Source organism: Myotis davidii, unplaced genomic scaffold (genome assembly GCF_000327345.1).
Source record: "Myotis davidii unplaced genomic scaffold, ASM32734v1 scaffold44, whole genome shotgun sequence".
Taxonomy (NCBI): domain Eukaryota; kingdom Metazoa; phylum Chordata; class Mammalia; order Chiroptera; family Vespertilionidae; genus Myotis; species Myotis davidii.
The window spans coordinates 10533388-10549968 of record NW_006299705.1 but is presented as its reverse complement, the minus strand read 5'-3'; the positions used below and the strand labels follow the sequence as shown (position 1 = coordinate 10549968).

Below are 16581 nucleotides of genomic sequence, written 5' to 3'. Positions count from 1 at the left end.
ATGGCCCTGATCACAGGCTAAGCCTAGGGACCCGTTCCCGCGCACAGTGCACCGGGCCTCTAGTTTCTAAATAAGGTTACATTCTGAGGTACAGGCATACCTCAGTTTATTGAGTGTCACTTTTTGTGCGTCACAGATGTTTTGTTTTTTTACAAACTGAAGGCAAGACCCTCCACCTGTAAAAAGATTACTGTTTGCTTTATTGCGGTGGTCTGGAACGGAACCCGCAATATCTCCGAGGTATGCCTGTACTTGGAGGTTAGGACTTCAATATATCTTTTATTTTGGTAGTTGTAATTAAACCAGAAACAGCAACTAATGGATATTTGTTGTAAAGTTGTATTTGCTAACCATCAAGTGTATCCTGTAGAGAGTTTACAAGATGGATGAGAGGTAATGTTTTCAGTCAGAATTATCCTTGAGATACTTGTTGATTTATATCTCAACCTGCGTGACTGAGAAAGGGGTCTTGAAAACTTTCCAATTATTAGCAGTGTATATCTTCTTTTTTTAAAAATATTTTATTGATTTTTTTACAGAGAGGAAGGGAGAGAGATAGAGAGTTAGAAACGTCGATGAGAGAGAAACATTGATCAGCTGCCTTCTGCACACCTCCTACTGGGGATGTGCCCACAACCAAGGTACATGTCCTTGACCGGAATCGAACCTGAGACCTTTCAGTCCACAGGCCGACGCTCTATCCACTGAGCCAAACTGGTTATGGCTATATCTTCTTTTTTATTTCACTTACCTGTGAGCATATGCACACATACCATCAGGATTAAGGTTATACCTTAATGAAGCAATGTCCAGCTGACACTCTGAGAAATTGTGAAATGATGGTATAGTTTTAGTTCATTAAATATTTTCCTAACGCTATTTTATGTAATACTTAACAATTCTATAAAGAGAAAATGAGATGTAGTATATTTCCCTTTGGCTGGAGATATAATCTGGACAGGGAAAAATATTTTAAGATCATTTAATTTACTGAACTTTTGTTGTAACTTTTGATCTAAAGGTTCTTCCTAATGATCCAGTCTTCCTTGAGCCTCATGAAGAAATGACACTCTGCAAATACTATGAGAAAAGATTATTGGAATTTTGTTCAGTATTTAAGCCAGCAATGCCGAGGTCTGTGGTGGTAAGTTATGTTAGCGATGAAGTATGTCCTTTGTCTGACTTCTGAAATATGAACTCTTCTAAATTTATAGCTCAATCATGTATCCACTTCATTCAGGAATGCAGCTTAGTTATATAAATATATAATTTATGTATTTAAGTTTTTGTCACATATATTTTTTAATAACTGCCTTAAATTATGAATTCCTATATTATATCTTATGTTTCAAGTCTCATTTCATAGAAGAATTCTGAGGTCTTCTAGATGTATGATAAGCCATGACATCCTCACTTTATAAAGAAAGAAAAAATTAAATTGTTTTCCCTCCAGGTCCTCAGTAGAACTAGGACCAAAACTAGACTAGTGCTTCTTCATCTGTATCACACACAGAAATATGTTTGAAATAATGCAGTTATTCATATTTTTAATCAAAAGATCCCTAGCTGAAGGTCATGCCATAGGGAATGTTTAAACCTGATTTATAGAAGCTGGAGATTTTCTTTGGATGAAAAATTGTCTTACGATGTTTCAGATATATGATTCTGAGGACCCCATTTGTGTGTAGGTGTGTGCTTACTGTGATGGGGCAGTGGTGAGGAGAAACAGGTAGTTAGAATTTTTTGGCTATATGGATTAAATACACTGTCCCTGTAATTGTTCCTATTTTGTGTATTATTTTTTTATAGAAGATACGCTGAGATTAAAAAGCTGAAAGATACAGAAAAAAGAGGGAGGAGTATAAAATATTTTTTTCATATTTCACAGATTTGTCATGAAGATTAAATATGAAAGTCTCTTAATTATAAGTCTTAAGTTTTGAAGTCATACAGAGTGAATATCTTAGTACACAATATAGATTAACCCCCTAGGAAATAATCTCCATTTTTATAGTTGAAAAAATTGAACTTTTTTGAACATATTAAGTCTAAAAGTATTCGTAGACCTTCACCGGAAAGATCAAAGATTAAGGAAGAATTTTAGATATACTTGATTAGCTTCTATCTCTAGATTTAGTTCTTTTCTGATACGAGAATTATAGCATGAAGTAGTAGGTTTAAGTGATCTTTTCAGCTGAAGAAACTGAGTGCTTGAATGAACAACTTTGTGGAACTTGTCTTTATACAACACTAGAGGCCTGGTGCACAAATTCGTGCATGGGTGGGGTCCAGCTGGCCCGCCCTGATGATGGCTGGTTGGGGACAGGGCCGGCCGTGGGCAGTTGGCCAGCCGGCCCCACCCCTGATCTGGCCTGGCTGGGGGGAAGGGCTGCCCCCAATTGGGCTGGTTGGCCAGCTGCAGTGCATGTCATAGTGACCCATCTGATGGTCGCTTGGCTTTTATATATATAAACTAGAGGCCCGGTGCACAAAAATTTGTGCACTCGGGGGGAAGGGGAGTCCCTCAGCCCGGCCTGTGCCCTCTCGCAGTCTGGGACCCCTCGGGAGATAACGACCTGCTGGCTTAGGCCTGCTCCCGGGTGGCAGAGGGCAGGCCCAATCCCTAGGTGCAGCCCCTCGTCGGGCTCAGAGCAGGGCTGATTGGGGAGTTGAGGCGCCGCCCCCTGTCATGCACAAAGCAGGGCAGATCGGGAGGTTGCTATGCCACCCTCAGTCACGCTCAGGGTAGGGTCACTTGGGGGGTTGGGACACCGCCTCCGTCACACTCAAGGCAGGGTCGATGGGGAGGTTGCGGCGCCACCCCCGTCACGCACAGAGCAGGGCCAATCAGGGGGTTGGGGTGCTGCCCCCTGTCACGCACACAGCAGGGCCCATCAGGGGGGTTGGGGCTACGTACCCTGTCATGCACAGAGCAGGGCCCATCAGGGGGTTAGGGAGCTCCCCCCGTCACACACAGAACAGGGCCCATCAGGGGGTTGGGGAGCTCCCCCCTGTCACAGAGTAGGGCCGATAGGGGGCTTGGGGCACCGTCCCCTGTCACACACACAGCAGGGCAGATCAAAGGGTTGAGGCACCGCCCTCTATCACCCACAGAGCAGGGCCAATCAGGGGGTTGGGGCGCCGCCACTGTCACACTCAAGGCAGGGCTGATGGGGAGGTTATGGCTCTACCCCGTCACAGAGCAGGGCCCGTGGTGGGGGAGGGGAGGGTTGGGGTGCCGCACCCTGTCACACACAGAGCCACAGGGCGATCAGGGGGTTTGGGCGCTGCCCCCTGTCACGCTGATCCCAGTGCCGGGAGGCCTCGCAGCTCCACTGATCCCGGTGCTGGGAGGCATATTACCCTTTTACTATATAGGGTGGGGGCTGGCTGGTTTGCCCTGAAGGGGGTCCTGGCTCCGGGTGGGGGTCCCCACTGGGGTGCCTGGCCAGTCTGGGTGAGGGGCTGAGGGATGTTTTCAGGCTGGGGGGGCCTGAAGCTCCCAACCGCTCCTTTTTTCCTTTTTTTTTTTTTATTCTGTGCTAGCTTTAGCTTTGAGGCTTGGCTCCAGCTCTTAGGCCTCCGCTGCTGAAAGTAGGTTTCTGGCCTTTGCTTACAATGCTGCGAATCTGCTGGCTGAAGTCTGGCGGGATTTGTTACATAGTTTTTAAACTGCAGGCTCAGAGGCCTGCAGTCGCAGGCGGGGAACATTGGTTTCCTCTGTCACTGAGGCAAGCAAGCCTCATGTTAGTTTCAAGCTGCCTGGCTGCCGGCTGCCATCTTGGCTGTCAGTTAATTTGCATATCTCGCTGATTAGCCAATGGGAAGGATAGCGGTCGTACGCCAGTTACCATGTTTCTCTTTTATTAGTGTAGATGCTTATTTATAATTGACTAAGAATTTTGTTTTTTGTTTCACATAAGATATAAAAAAGAAGTACTCCTTTTTTCTGTCATGAAATAGATAAATGTTTATTTCATTGGTTCTAGCCATATGACATAGTGGTTAAAAGTGCTGGCAAGCCTTTGTTGAATCCAGCCCTGTTCCTTATTAAAATGTGAGACCTTGACCAAGTCAGTTCATTCATTGATACTCTGTTTTCTTCTCCGTACAGTGAAGATAGCAATGTTTCATCAGCTGTTGTATGGTTTAAACAAGATGGTAGTTTTGTGTGTGGCACAGAGCCTGGCACATGCTTGCAGTCAGTAAACAATAGATGCTGCTTCTCCTGTTTGGTTTGGTAGCAGCAACCATGGTTAATATCACAGACCTGGAGTAGATTTAGAGAGAAGGCTTATTGCCCCAACTGTGTTATACTTAATATTTTTACATTGACTGGTTAACCTGTGAACATCATTTTCTTCCTTAAATTTTTCAAAATTGGGCCACTTTTATTAATCTGAATTCTAGAATAACCACAACATTTTTTAATAAGCCAATAACCATAGGAAGGATAACCCATGGTGGGTGGTAAAGGACAACAAAGGGTCTTGGCCAGCCGTGGGCAAACTACGGCCCGCGGGCCGGATCCGGCCCGTTTGAAATGAATAAAACTATTGGAAAAAAAGACCGTACCCTTTTATGTAATGATGTTTACTTTGAATTTATATTAGTTCACACAAACACTCCATCCATGCTTTTGTTCCGGCCCTCCGATCCAGTTTAAGAACACATTGTGGCCCTCGAGTCAAAAAGTTTGCCCACCCCTGGTCTTGGCGTGGTGTTTCTGTAACATTTCATCACAGTTATTTTGATTAAAGAAGAATTAAGGTTTGATATTTTGTATGAATAACTTTAAAAACATTTTACCGTAAATTTATTGAGGTGACATTGGTTAATAAAATCACGTAGGTTTTTAAGTGATACATTTCTATGATATGTGATCTGTGTGCCTACCACCCATAGTCAAATCACCTTCTGTTACCATTTGACCCTCCGTTCCTTCAGGTAACTACCCTACTGTTTGTGTCTATGAGTGTCAGTTTTATATCCCAAATATGAGTCAAATCACATGGTTCTTAGCTTTTTCTGACTGATTTCGCTTAGTATAATATTCTCAAGGTCCATCCATGTTGTTGGAATGACAGTGTTTCATCTTTTCTTATGGCTAACTAGTATTTCATCGTATATCTGTACTATATCTTCTTTAGCCAATCCTATTGAAGGACACTGGTTGTTTCCATGTCTTGGCCACCATGACTATGCTGCAATGAAGATAGGGGTGCATAGTTCTTTGCAAATAAATGTTTTCTAAGAAACTTTCGACAAATAAATTTTTTTAACTAAATTTAACATATAATGTGTGTGTGAATAGATTCTGATAATATATTTTTTTTAACCTTAGGGTACAGCTTGTATGTATTTCAAGCGTTTTTATCTCAATAACTCAGTAATGGAATATCACCCCCGGATAATAATGTGAGTATAAGTCTGTCTAACTTACTGATTTTTATTTAGGAAGACCTTTGTGTGTGTGTGTGTGTGTGTGTGTGTGTGTGTGTGTGCGTGCGTGCGTGCGTGTGTGTGTGTGTGTGTGTACGTGTGTACTTCCTAGTAAAGGGTAATTTAGACTTGCCTTCTATCCTGAACTGGAGATCCCCTAAGCATACTTCTTATATATCTGTAACACTTCCCTGTAATATTGATGGCATCTGAACTTTAACTTGTCTAGATTTAAATTGTGTGTGTTTTCCAAGCTAGCTTCCCTAATACCCCTTTCTGTTAGTGGTACCTTTCTTCCCCTAGTTGCTGAGTGAGAATCATTAGTGGTAACTCCTGTCTTTCTACATCCAGTTAGTTTACAAGTCTTATAAGTCCATATAGGATTAATTTAAATTGAACAGAGGTCTTTGTGTTTCTGAGCTCTGCTGAGCACTATGTTTATTATTAAAGGTAAAATTGAAAATAGTATGAGACTCATCAAAGAGCTTTCTGTCAATTGCATTGTCCCTGTTTGTTTTTTTTCTCCTTTTTCCCATTTCTACCAATCTAGATCAAGCCCTTGTTACTTCCAATCTTGATTTTTGTGGTGATTTTATTACTGGTTATGAGAGTTGCATAGGTTTGTTCAGAAGTTAATAATCCCCTATTTAAATACCCTTGGAGACTTCCACTGATAAGCCTTCTACAAAGGTAGCTCTTTAACCTATCTTTTATCCCATATTCATATGGTATATGTATATGTGTACTATTGTATATTTTTCTCTTCCATCTGTATTTCATGATACAAAGTACTCCTATTCCTCAATTACTTTGTTCTTCCAGATATTTAGGTTGAACTATATGAAACTGCCAATATGTCAGTAATGGTTGAATGCTGTGGCAGTACTGCACAGTTCAACCTAATTTTATAGTCTCCTATGGATTTAAAACTTTGAACAAAACTAGTACCCGCCCCCCTCTCTCTCTCTCTCTTTCTTTCTCTCTCTCTCTCTCTCTCTCTATATATATAGTATGTATATACATATATATTATATATCCTGTAATGCCTACTATAGTCACTTGTGACTATTAGTCAATTTTAGAATGTAGTTTTAGGAATAAAATATTTACATATTTTCCAAAGTATATACATATCCCTGGTTATATGTGTGAGAGAGAAAATTACTTTCTAGTAAAGGGTAATTTAGACTTGCATTCTATTCTGAATTTAAGATCCCTCATCATATTCCTTATATTTTCCTCTAGGCTCACGTGTGCATTTTTGGCCTGCAAAGTGGATGAATTCAATGTATCTAGTCTACAATTTGTTGGAAATCTGCGGGAGAGCCCTCTTGGACAGGAGAAGGCACTTGAACAGATTTTGGAATATGAACTGCTTCTTATACAGCAACTTAATTTCCACCTTATTGTCCACAATCCTTATAGACCATTTGAAGGCTTTCTCATTGATTTAAAGGTAATCTTTTTGGTAAAAAGTAAACTAGTAGAGTGTACTCCTTTGCTATTGTTCTATAAGCAAAAGAATCCAAAATTTTATCGTAACTTTTAATTATCTTAATTGTTGAAACATGGGCTCAGCTAAAAAGTGAGCGTGGCCTGGACCTCCATGGCAATAGTTCTCAAACTTCAGTGTACATCAGGAATCACCTGGAGGGCTTGTTAACTCCTTGTTGGGCTGCAGTTCCAGAGCTTCTGATTTAGTAGATCTGCAAATACTGATTCAGGGGTCATAAGAAAGAACATTGTGAATTCAGAGTAATGCTTTTAAAACGTAAGATCACTCTTGTAATTCTGAAGTATACTGTCATAGATTTTATTTAAAGAACCTTAAAAAAAATTCTTAATTTTAAACTAGAAAATTGTTAAGTGACTTCTAGTTTTAGTACATTGTGATCTGGAATCAAAGTATAAGCGTAAAAAATGTAAGTAAATAAATATCGATAAAAACGCCTTAAGTTTTTTTGTTTTGACCCTGAAAAAGGACTTGGATAGTCAGCATAAAGTCAAACATGAATCAGAAACTGGTTCATTCATCTCATTTAAAAGGTGAAATTTGGGTACCTTCTTTATGCCAAACGTCCTCGATGATGAAGCCAAGAACAGCCTCAACATTTATACGCCTTATCACCTAATGGGAAAAATAATCATATATTCATTGTGCTCAGTGTTACAGAGAGGAAAATACAGGATACGTTTGAAGGAGATAGCAGATTGAGAGGAAGGGAAGGTAGTTCTGAGAAAGTGTCATTTTAAAGTGAAGTTCAAAAAAAGTAAATAAAAATAAAGTTCAGCTCTGGCTAGTATTTCTCACTGGTTAGAGCATCAGTCCATGCACTGAAGGGTCTCAAGTTCAATTCCTGTTCAAGGGCATGTACCTGGGTTGTGGGTTTGCTCCCCACCCCTGGTAGGGGAGTATGTGGAGGCAACCAATCCTTGTGTCCCTCTCACATTGATGTTTCACCGCCCTCCCCTCCCTCCACTTTCTTGAAAAGCAGTGGTGGGGGGAAAGTGAAGTTCATAGCATGAGTAGAAATTTGGCGGTGAAAGAGCATCCCAGTAGGACTTCTCCAGTTGAAGGCCCAGATTCAAGAACCATGGTGCACTAAAGAACCTAAACAGCTTAGAGATAGAGGGGGAAGACTGCCACAGAGTGCTGCCTGAGTGGAAGGTGGAGCCAAGACTGGAAGTGATGTTACGGGTTTTGAATAGAGCAGGGGTAAGCCAGTGAAAGGTTAAGTCTGGAGAAGGTCAAATTAAGTTTACTCCTTTAAACAAATCATGTTTGCAAATTCATGCATCAGTGTGCATCATATACTTATTGCACATCTGTATGTGTCATGGTAATGTGGAGAATGTATTAGAATGGATGAAAGGATACCAGTTACATTGCTGTTAGTTTGACTCATGTAGCAGTAGCGGGTACAGAGAGCCTAATGGACTTCAGAGGTAGTAAGCAGAATCAGTAGACCTTCAGGTTTAATTACATAAAGAGAGTGAGGACAAGTGAGGACCTCCACCCCTCGGGGGAGTGGGAGTTCTGCAGAGGGATTGGGGGTTGATGAAATTGGTTTGAAACCTGCTGAATTTCCATTGGCTGCAACACATCCAGGTGGGTAGTCATTTGTATCTGGAGGTAAGAGACAATGGCTAGCCTCGGGCATCATTGCCCCAGGAAAACTGAAAGTGGAAAATTTAAATGAGGATCATATAAAGGGTAAGTAGAGAAATATAAGAATCTAGTAAGAAGACTGAAAAATAACCCAGCGAGGTAGGACTTTCTAGAAAAGTGAAAGGAAGTAGAAACTTTTAGAAGATGAATATGAGCAACTCCCCACTCCCACTCAGAATTTAGGCAGAGTAAAAGTAGATGGTTAACGCTTGCTGGATTTAGTGCCAGAAAAGTGATCTGGGTGAAAGTAGTCTCTGTGGCGTATGCAGGGTGAAAGCAGATTGGAGCCATTTGGGGAATAATTAAATGAGCAAACAGTTATATGTAACTTGGATTAGACAGCTTGTCTTTGAAGTGGAAAAAGAAGATGGCATTATTGAGAAGATGAGGGAACTGCTAGAAAAAGAGGAAAGGGATGGCTTTCTGTTGAGTTTTGTTTTTTGGAAGAAACTGATGTGGGGAGCTGGTAATGAGAGAGAGCTTAACGGAAAGGTGGGAAATCTGTAGCTCAAGTTTCTCTTTGGAGTAAGTTAGAAGGGCCTGCTGTGGGTTTCAAAGCAAGGTACAAGGGTTGGCCTTGGAACAGTCGCTCTTTTAAGGCAGGGAAGAGGAAAACAGTGTTATGCCTGGAAATTTAGTGGTGCAGGACACAGAGTTTCTTTGTTAAGAGCAGATATTTTCTATGAGTGATAGAGTTTCTGAGAATTAGTTAAAACATTGAGAGAGATGGAGAATGTTTAACATAGACACTGAAAAATAGAACATGTTTTCTATGGAACATTATAGGTAGGCAGTGTTGAGAGCCTTGCTAAGATAAGGGAACCTAAATCTATATATATAAAAAGCCTAAGTGACTGTTATGACCAGATGACTGGCCGGTAGCTATGACACACACTGACCACCAGGGGGCAGACACTCAATGCTGGAGCTGCCCCCTGGTTGTCTGTGCACTCCCACAGCCAAACTCCCATGGTCCATCCCCCTGGCCAGCCAACTTCCTGTGACACGGCCCTGATTGGCCCAATCGCTGGCCAGGCCGAGGGACCCCACCTGTGCACGAATTCGTGTACGAGGCCTCTAGTTTATAATAATAATACCAGACCTCTTAGTTGTATTGTTTTCTCTAGCAGCACCAGAAATCTAGGTATGATTGCAAAACAGGAGGTTTGTTGAATTCACCTGTTGAACTTTTGCCAGCAATGTGTTGGTAACATATGGTGCAGGGTAATCAGGAGGGAAATAAGGACCAGAGAACACAGGTGAGTAGAAACAAGTAGAGAGATAGAGACCAAAAGTTCTAAGAAGGATGACAAAGAATAGCTGTGAAATAATTGAACAAATGTATTGGGAAAAGTGGAATGTCAGAGGTTAGGCATTCTGGGGTCATGACTATACCTGGGTGTGACTACACAATTGTATCTGATTGTGTGTGTGTTTGTGAATCCTCACCTGAGGATTTTTTTTCCCCATTGATTTTTAGAGAGAGTTGAAGGAAGGGGGAGAGACACAGAGAGAGAAACATTGATGTGAGAGAGCCACATCGATTGGTTGCCTCCCACATGCACCCTGACCCAGGGCGGGGGATGGAGCCTGCAACTGAGGAATGTGCCCTTGACCAGAATTGAACCCATGACCCTTCAGTCCAAGGACTGACCTCTAACTACTGAACAAAACAGGCCAAGGCTATATCTGAATTTTTGTTTCAGATTATGGAAAAGATTTCTTACTGCTTTTGGAGCTGATTGTGGTATCTACAGTAAATCCAAGGATTTAGGGCTCATGTTAAAGGGTAAGAATTGTCAGGAAATATGGGAACTTCCATATTTCTTAGGCATTTTCTAAAAATAATTCTGTAATTAAACCAAGATTTATTTCCACTTGCTTCTTTCCAAAAGTAAACGTTAAGTAGAGGAATTTCAAATCAAAATGAGGTGATGCTTTGGTTCCTAAACGTTGTCTTACATCTGAATCACCTGGATTACCTGGGAAGTATGTATTTCTTGGATCAACTTCAGACCCAATGGAATTTCTAAGAGCCTCCTTTCCCATACTTTCTTTTGTGGAAAAGGACAAAAAGAGGGATTAACATAAATCAGAATAGCCAAGTACTATGCTGGGAACTTGAGCTGTATTATTTTAAAGCATATATTTCTTACTTAACAACTGCACTTTCAGTACATTCTAATGTTGAGTACAAAATAATCTTACATGGAAAGATTGTTGTTACTAGAGTATAGAAAAAAGTTTTATAAAAGCATCTTGTGTTAATTTCTGATTAATATGAATATTTTGAACTATCACTTCATTAAACCCTCATAAGTAATAACATTTGCAAACTTTCTTTCTAGACCCGCTATCCCATGTTGGAGAATCCAGAGATTTTGAGGAAAACAGCAGATGACTTTCTTAATAGAGTTGCGCTGACGGATGCTTACCTTTTATACACACCTTCTCAAATCGCCCTGACTGCCATTTTATCCAGTGCTTCCAGAGCAGGAATTACTATGGAGAGGTATTAATTTGTGTTTTAACTTAGATCATTCAGTTACTTAGTTTATTCTCTACTGGAATCTGAGTTTTTAAGTAAGGTTCATTTTGTGAATATAGTCCTTTATATCTCCTATGGCTGGAAGGGTTAGGGCAGCTGAGGGAAGAAATGAAATCACTTTTTAAGGAAATCTTTAAAAATCGAGTATGATATTTTTGAGCTAAGATGATTCGTTTGTGACTAAAGTAGAAGTAAATCAGGTTGATCTTCAAAAGACTGATACAGCTATCAGTATATGGCAAATTTAAAAGTTTTGTGAAGTAGTGGTCAACATGAGTGCCAAAATATGTCTGCCTTGATTTATCATTATTCTCCTGCTATAAAGTATGTGTGACATATGGAATTTAGTAAAGATTTATTGAATGAATAGTACTTTAAAGAATGTCCAAATGAATTGCAATTCAGTTGTAAATAGTAATACTTAATACATAAATGCACAATGAGAACCAGGTTCTATGATAAGCACTTTACATAAATTGAATTCACTTGATTCTTATAAAAATATCTTCAGTACAGATTAATTAAATATTATTCCTGTATTATTTGTATTTATAACTCCAGCACAGTCTGGCAGCAAACTCAACTTTTTGAACTTTTGTATTAAATTTTTTTAAGATCTTTGAGGTTCTGTTTTATTTTAATCCTTGAAATAGCTGAGGAAGGTGTTCTACATGTCATCCCTCATCCTTAATTTCAAAATCCATTGATATGGGGCAGCAGACATGAACAGATGTTGATTTAGTCTTTCATTTAATGGGAATATGTTTTCTTGTGAAATATTAATATTACTAATTACAGAATACTGCCCTGGACATCATAGTATATACACCAGGTTACTTTTAATTTCAAAACAAACCCAAGATAAGGATTTGTGGACTTGCATTTTGCTTAATTTATGGTATGCCTCTTCTCTACAAATACAGCTTGCCAACTGTATATAAATATATACATTTAGTCCCAAAGTGATATATATATCTAATTACTTAAGCAAGCCTTTACTGAGTGCCTAAACTGCACTATACTTTAGGAATGTAATAATAATATATAAATCCTTGACTTAATTGAAAAAGATATTCATGCAAATAATTGATATCAGTGGAGTTCAGGTGTGAGGCTTTTAGTCTCTAAGGGAAGAAAGCCTCTTTCTAGAATTCAGATAATCAAATGTTTGATTAATGTGTTTATGTATCATATAGAGAGTACATGCATATTTTTCAGTGGTGAAATTTTTCTTAGCGATACAGAATTTTTGTATGTGTTCTTTTTCTGTGCAAAACCTTTTTAGTTTGCAGTAGTCCCATTTGTTTATGTTTTATTTTGTTTCCCTTGTCTGAGGAGACTTATTAAGAGCGATGTACAAAAGTTTATTGCCAATGTTTTTATCTAGGAGTTTTATGGTTTCAGGTCTTATGTTTAGTCTTTAACCATTTTGAGTTTTTTTTTCTATATGGTCTAAGAAAGTGGTCTAGTTTTCTTTTGCATGTATCTGTCCATTTTTCCCAACACAATTTATTGAAGAGACTGTCTTTACCCTATTGTATATTCTTGTCTCCTTTGTGTATATAGATGTGGGCTTATTTCTAGATTGTACTCTCTATTTTATTGATCTACACATGCTGTTTTTATTACTATAGCCTTGTAGCATAGTTTGATATCAGGCAGCATGGTACATCTAACTTTGTAGTTTTTTATCAAGATTGCTTGGCTATTTGGGGTCTTTTGTGGTTCCATATAAATTTTAGAATCATTTGTACTAATTCTATGAAAATTGCCACTGGTATTTTGATAAGGATTGCATTCATTCTATAAATTGCTTTGGGTAGTATGGACATTTAAATGATGTTCATTATTTCTATCTTTGAACATGGTATTTGCTTCCATTTATTTGTCTTTTCATTGTCTTATAATTTTCTAAGTACTAGTACAGGTCTTTTAACTCCTTGGTTAAGTGTATTTTTTTTCCCCCCTCATGCAGTTGGATTTCTTTCCTTAACTTCTCTGATAGTTTGTTATTGATGTTTAAAAATGCAAATGATTTCTGAACAGTAATTTTGTATCCTGCTGTTTTACTGAATTCATTTATTAGTTCTAGTAGTTTTTTGGGGAAAGCTTTAGGGTTCTTGTTGTATCAAGTCAGCTGCAAATAGTGACAGCTTTACTTCTTCCTTTCCAATTTGTATGCCTTTTATTTCCTTTTCTTGTCTGATTGCTGTGGCTAGAACTTCCAATACTATGTTGAATAAAAATGGAAGGATGTCTTGTTCCTGATCTTAAGGAAAACATTTTTAGTTTTTCACCTTGAGTATGATGTCAGTTGTGGATTTGTCATGTATGACATTTATTATATTAACATATGTTCCCTCTATTCCCACTTTGCTGAGAGTTTTTATCATAAATGGATGGTGGCTTTTGTCAGATGCTTTTTCTGCATCTATTGATATGATTTTTATCCTTCATTTTATGTGGTGTATTACATTAATTGATTGTGGATATGGAACCAACTTTGCATCCCAAGAATAAGTCCCAATGGATTATGGTTTATGATTTATTAAATGTATTGCTAAATTTAGTTTGCTAATATTTTGTTCAGGATTTTTGCATCTAAGTTCATTAAGGATTTTGGCCTATAATTTTTTTTAATTTAATTTTCTTTTTTTATAATGTCTTTGTCTGGTTCTGGATTCAAGGTAATTAATAGCTTCACACAATGAGCTTGGGACCCTTCCCTCCTCTTCAATTTTTTTGGAATGATTTGAGAAGAATTGGTGTTAATTCTTAGAATGTGTGTTAAAATTCACCTGTGAAGCTTTCTGGTCCAAAAGTTTTTTGTTGGGATTTTTTTTTACCGAATTGATTATATTAGTAGTTAATTGGTCTGTTCATATTTTCTGTATCTTTTTGATTCAGTCTTCAAAGATTGTATGTTTCTTCCAGGTTGTCTAATTTGTTGGAATATAATTATTCATAGTATTTCCTTATAATCCTGTGCATTCTTGTGTTGTCAGTCATTAAGCCTTCACTTCTTGATTTTATTTTGGTTCTCTCTTTTTTTGATGAGTCTGGTTAAAGGTTTATCACTTTTCTTTATCGTCTCAAAAAAACAACAACACAGCTCTTGGTTTTAATGATCTTTTATATGTTTTTAGACTGTTATTTTATTTCAGCTCTGATCTTTATTATTTCCTTCTACTCATTTTGGGCTTTGCTCATTTTCTAGTTCCTTTTTAGGTATAAGGTTATATTGTTTATTTGAGATTTTTCTTGTTTCTTGAGGTAGGCCTGGATTACTGTGAATTTCCCTCTTAGAACTATATCCCATAGATTTTGGGTTGTTACGTTTTCACTTTCATTTGTCTCAAGGTATCTTTTGATTTCTTCTTGACCCTCATTGCTAACCCATTCATTGTTTAGTAGCTTGTTATTTAGCCTCCATGTGTTTGTGTTTTTCCATTTTCTTCTGTAATTGATTTCTAGTTTCTTAACATTGTATTGGAGAAGGTGCTTGATATAATTTCAATCTTCTTAAATGTGGCCTAACATGTGGTCGATCCTGGAAAATGTTCCAATTGTACTTTGGTCATAATAATCTGGCCACTCAGTATATATAGACACACATACATACATACATATACATATATATTTTCTCGGTCCCGTACTCTTACTTTTCTTCTGGTACCCCTATGATGCAAGTAGTGAATGTTTAATCTTATCCCACAAGTACCTTAAACTATCCTCACATTTTTTATTCTTTTTTCTTTTTGCTGTTTCGACTGGGTATTTTTTGCTGCCTAGTATTCCAAATCACTGATTTGATTGTTTTATCTAATATGCTGTTGATTCTGTTTAATGTATTCTTCATTTCAGTTATTATATTCTAAATTTCTGACTGTTTACTTAATGGTTTCTCTTTGTGTGTGTTCTCACTGACTTCATCTGTTCTCCTAAGTTTATTGAGCATCCTTATAACCAGTGTTTTGAATTCTGTATCTGGTAGATTGCTTTTCTCCATTTCATTTAGTTATTTTTTTAAAGTTTTATCTCATTATTTCATCTGAGACTTGTTTTTGGCTACCTCCATGTGTCTTTCTGTGTATTAAGTGTATCTGTTACATCTCCTAGTGTGGTCAGTGTGGCCTCATTAGTATGTGTCCTATTAGTTTTAGATGTATAACCTAGTAAATAAACATTTATGTAACTTATAAAGTGATGACCTAATAAACTAGTTCCCATATGACACTATACATAGTTATTACATTATTATTGATTATAGTCCCTATGGTAAAAGCAACATCCCCATAACTATTCTGTAACTACCAATTTGTACGTTTTAATCCCTTTATCTTTTTCATCTAGCCCCCAACTCCCTTCCCATTTGGCAACTATCAAAATATTCTCTGCATCTATGAATCTATTTCTGTTCTGCTTGTTTGTTTACTTTTTTAGATTCCACATATAAGTGAAATAATATGGCATTTGTCTTTCTCAGACTTAATTCACTCAGCACAATACTCTCTAGGTACGTCTTTGTTGTGGCAGATGGCGAGATTTCATTCTTTTTATGGCTGAGTCATCTGTCATTGTACAAGGTGAGGCAAAAGTAGGTTTACAGTGGTGGGTATGCAAAACAGAGTGTATTCTTGTACTATTTTTTTCATATGAACAACTGTAACCTACTTTTGCCCCACCCTATATAAATGCACCACTTCTTTATTCATTCATCTATTGATGGACACGTAAGTTGCTTTCTTATCTTGGCTTTTACAAATCGATAGAGGCCTAGTGCATGGATTCGTGCACTGGTGGTGTCCCTTGGCCTGGCCTGCAAGGATTGGGCCGAAACCGGCTCTCCAACATCCCCCGAGAGATCCTGGATTGCGAGAAGGCAGATCTTGAGTGACACACCCTGAATTTGGGCTCCCTCCTGTCTGGTTCCGGGTGCATCACCCAAGAACTGCAACTGCCAAGTCACTGAAGCTCTACAGCACCATGTTGAGCATCTTCCCCCTGGTGGTCAGTGCACATCATAGCTGTGGTGGGAGCCTCTGCCTCCGTGTCATAGCTACCAGTTGGACGACCACTTAGGCTTATATATATATATATATATAGACTAGAGGCCCAGTGCACAAAAAATTTGTGCACTCGGGGGAAACGGGGGGCCCTCAGCCTGGCCTGTGCACTCTCACAGTCTGGGACCCCTCGGGAGATAACACCCTGCTGGCTTAGGCCTGCTCCTGGGTGGCAGAGGGCAGGCCCAATCCTAAGGTGCTGCCCCGCAGCCCCTGGTTGGGCTCAGAGCAAGGGCGATTGGAGAGTTGGGGTGCCTCCCCCTGTCATGCACAGAACAGGGCAGATTGGGAGGTTGCGATGCCACCCTCAGTCATGCTCAGGGTAGGGCCAATTGGGGGGTTGGGGCACCGCCCCC

At 38.9% G+C, this 16581-nt stretch overlaps 1 protein-coding gene across 10 annotated transcripts in view; it reads left to right on the top strand.

The window, feature by feature from the left end:
- The window catches only part of CCNH (cyclin H), a 48131-nt gene that overhangs the window by 2023 nt on the left and 29527 nt on the right, over window positions 1–16581 (top strand). For 9 of the 10 annotated variants that reach the window (XR_001515847.1, XM_015571589.1, XM_015571590.1 and 6 more), the window contains exons 2-5: window positions 1022–1144; window positions 5345–5418; window positions 6688–6898; window positions 10960–11123. Coding sequence is in view for 9 of the 10 variants with exons in the window: in XM_015571589.1 (XP_015427075.1) it covers window positions 1022–1144; window positions 5345–5418; window positions 6688–6898; window positions 10960–11123 (572 nt within the window). In the remaining variant the exon portion in view is untranslated. Of the gene's footprint in view, window positions 1–152; window positions 241–1021; window positions 1145–5344; window positions 5419–6687; window positions 6899–10959; window positions 11124–16581 lie in introns of those variants that run through there. The other variant, XM_015571593.1, reaches the window with a different exon arrangement.